Source organism: Morone saxatilis, unplaced genomic scaffold (assembly GCF_004916995.1).
Source record: "Morone saxatilis isolate NCDOM2014 unplaced genomic scaffold, NCSU_SB_2.0 Contig19, whole genome shotgun sequence".
Lineage (NCBI taxonomy): Eukaryota > Metazoa > Chordata > Actinopteri > Moronidae > Morone > Morone saxatilis.
Window position 1 is genome coordinate 24,783,958 of NW_023339751.1, and position 3,748 is coordinate 24,787,705.

General features: G+C 40.3%; 1 protein-coding gene across 1 annotated transcript in view; it reads left to right on the forward strand.

Moving 5' to 3' along the window:
• Window positions 1-2,956: 2,956 nt before the first annotated feature.
• pcca (propionyl-CoA carboxylase subunit alpha) overlaps window positions 2,957-3,748 on the forward strand; it is a 21,398-nt gene continuing 20,606 nt past the window's right edge. Inside the window, exon 1 of the mRNA XM_035663578.1 lies at window positions 2,957-3,059. Within this exon, the coding sequence (XP_035519471.1) occupies window positions 3,006-3,059 (54 nt within the window). The 5' untranslated portion in view covers window positions 2,957-3,005. The remainder of the gene's footprint in view (window positions 3,060-3,748) is intronic.

A 3,748-nucleotide genomic window follows, 5' to 3' on the forward strand; every position in this document is an offset into this window, starting at 1 on the left:
TATAGTGAAGGTTTCAGCAAATATTTTTGATAAACGTTACCTACTGCAGCTTTAACTGGTTAATAATCAACTTTACATACTCCACTTGCAAGGAACTGAAATTGTTTAAAACAATGACACAAGATTTAAATCATATTTTAAGGTAAATTACAGTGTGTTACAACCCAGGGGCCAGATGTGTAAACCATGAATACGCTAATTTCCACACATAAACGTGAAGCATAGCTGTGGGTGATATAATAAGGTAGCCATGAAATATAAGTTGAGAAACCTTAGAGTAAAACACTTTGTTTTCGTTGTTATTTTGCAGTCTACACCATTCTGTAAAGCGCCACTCAAAGGCGCATTTATAAACCTAATTTTCAATTATTTATCAGTGGTGAATTGTAAAGCACTATTGTAAAGTCTATTTCAGTGTGAGCTTTATAAATTCATCATTGGATCATACTCCTGACACCTAACAGTGATGATTGAGATATCACCGTGGCGATGGTTTCCAGGTACATGTGATGAATTACTGATGCGGCCGCTATAAACAGCCACAGCTGTGCGTAATGACAGCTGCTCTGGTGCTGTTGGAACCTCACCGATGTGACACAGTTGCTGAAATTGCACTTGATTGGCAGGTCTAATGAGTGGTGCACAAGTATGAGGCTTGTGCACCTGCACCCACTTCCACAATGATTTAGATTTATAAAACAGAACAATGTATATGTGTGGCTTTATTAATATACAAAAAAATATGCATGCATAATTCTGTCTTTGTGCTTACACACAGATTTAAGCGTGTTTAAATTTTATGCATGTGGCCCCAGTATTTACAATCAGGGTACAAAAGTGAAAGTGAGCTCACCTGAATGTCCCTCCTTGCACAGGACCATTGGGTGCACAACCACGGTAAGTACAGGAGGTCAAAGTTGAAGCAGGAAGTGGGTCTGTAAACTGTGATGGATGCTAACAAAGGATAGCTTGGGGAATAATTTCACTGTTCATCTTTGTTTTCTCCTCCAAATAAGTTTGGCTGTTTGTTGTTAACTGGATGAGTACATTCTAATAACTAACAGGACTGATGGGAAAAAACTGAACTGAATAATACCCAAGTTGAATGAAACAGCAATCTCCCTTTAAACAATATAAGTGATTTGAGAATTGTGTCAATTGTATGTAATTAATCTGGACATTTGTCTAATTTGCATGGTCAGCACAGTGGACAGTGGCACCATCACCTCACAGCAGCGAGGTCTAAGGTTTGAATCCTGTGTGGGTTTCCTCTCACACTCCAAAGCAGTTCAACTGCAATTCTGATTAATTGAAATCTGAATTGCCCGTATGTGTGTGTGTGTGTGTGTGTGAGTCTGCATTTTATTTCCGCACATGTGCTCGTCTGCTAACTTGTCCAGGTGTCCCATTCCTCCCTGTGTCCCTGCACAGGATAAGCTGGTATAGGTGATGGATGGCTCATATTCCTGGCATGCAGCCACAAACTGAGAGCAGAATAAAATCCATTGGAAGTCAAGTGTCAAGAGTGTGAGATGCTGCCTTCTAAATAGCATCAGCTCAAAATTATTTATAAGTGATGAATTTTATCATTCCTTCCTTTCATTATTTCCCCATATTAATGTCTTCATTTGCTCCTGAATTTTGAAGCACTTTGTTAACTCTGTCTATAAATGACTCTTTCTAGCATTCAGTAATGATGACTGAGATATCCCCTTGATGATGGTTCACACTCACGTGATGAATTATAGGTACAGGGGCTATAAATAGCCACAGCCGTGTGTGATGCTGTTGGAGAACCTTGCTGGTGCAACCTGTGAAATGGCACTGCATTTTTACTGTTCTTCTCATTGACAGGTATAATAAGTGGCCGAGCTGGCTACAATATTGATATTTGAACGGATGATTGAGATTTATACAGAATCAGGCGTCAGAAAACGCAGTAGACGTGCCCTCCTGGACGCCCATGTGGTAGATAAAACATGATATGGCGTCCTCTACAGTGTGTGATAAAGTGCTCTCTAGGGTACCCTTCAAGTGGAGAAAATGTGATGCAGTGCCATATAGGCTGCCCTACATGCTAGAAAAGGCTTTGGAACTGTTTAATCATAAATACAGCACTTCTGTGCACTGGTCCACTTTAGTCCACTGCATTCTGTTAACTCCAGTGAGATCGACCTGTATCTCCTAAGATCTTTCCCAGCCTGACCCGCTGATAAAGCAACATGATTTGTAATAACTTAGTAATTAAGTGAATAAGCAATGTGAAGAACAGACTTTCGTCTTTTTCGTGCTATTCATATTAAATAATGACAAAGTTTTTATCTATCTACCTTTTTTGTCAATTTTACTTTCAGTATTGTGATGTTCCTACAGCCTCTGTCCTTCTTTCCTAATAATAGACCTTTTTCACAGCACACATGTGTTACAATGATTCTAATTAAGATCTTGTTCCATTTAGTGTGACATGATGTAAGTGTGAGTCTTTCCATGCACAGTAGCAGCACCCTGACTCTGTTTTGACCTGAATGGAACAGAACCATAATTAGTCATTGGTGATGAAATAGTAAGTTAAACACAGGCGTTACCCTACTATTTCATGTCAAAATAGCTGCTGTGAAAAAGTCTATAAACAAGGCTCATCGGGCTTGAAGAGAACTAGGTTCAACTTATGAGTGAAGTGTGACATTTGACACAAATCTGACCCCAGAGCAGCTCAAAGGAGTACTTTGAGTCGGAATCTTGTTTCTTGACAGACAATGCCCCCAAAGACAAAATAAACTCTGGCATTCTGACTGACACGTCTTCTTCTAATGCATTTGTAAGATAGGGCTTTAAAAATTGTTTTTATAATTCTCCCAGGCCTGATGTATGAAGCTTTTCAATAAAGTTGAGAGGAAAAAAATGTGAATGGAGTTACGCCTCTCTCTCAGCCACTCCGCTCTCTCCAAAGCTAAAACGTCATCACGTCAACAGCGTGCTCGGTTGACGGTCACAGTCACAGCAACATGGCGGCGCACAGGCTCTCTCCATCACTGAACAGGCTGCTGTTTGCTGTAAAGGTGAGCTACCGGTGGCTCTACGGGACAGTCTGACAGCTGTGTGTTTGACGTTACCGACTGCATGCTAGTGGTGGGACAGCTGTTAGCATAGCTAGTGCTAATGACAGCAGGACCCTGAACGCTCTTGACGGGGCAGGCTCAAAGATAACACACAGTTAACGTTAGTTGATAAGAGGTAGTCACCGGTCACATTGTTTCAGTTGTGTGAGAAACCTCCCTGCCAGAAGCTGGTAGGTACATAATGGTGTCTGGAGTTTCTTTTGTCCAAGAAAGTTTAACTTCAGTCAAGTGTAACTTCGACATTATCTCAGACAGGCTGTACTCCAGTGGGTGAATAAACGCTATATTCTCTTTTTAATATATGTATCTAAGCGGCCAGAAGGTCAACAGAAAATGTCTATTGTATAAGGCGTCGATCTTATCTACCAAACAACCTGAACCTTATTTCTTTCTGACTATGGCTCCATCTTTCTTGACTCTGGAACAGCATTTTCCAGCTGAGGGACTTTGTAAACTTAAGGGCCACTGTTGTGTGTCAAGTTACACATATCCTATATCAGTCACATATTTATTTAATCCTGTTTAAGCTATTGTAACTATGGCAAGCCATTTTAACATTTAACAGCTAGACTGGATATGTGTTGCAGATATCTCTAATTCAGTTTTGCCTAGTCAAAAAGAACATTTTA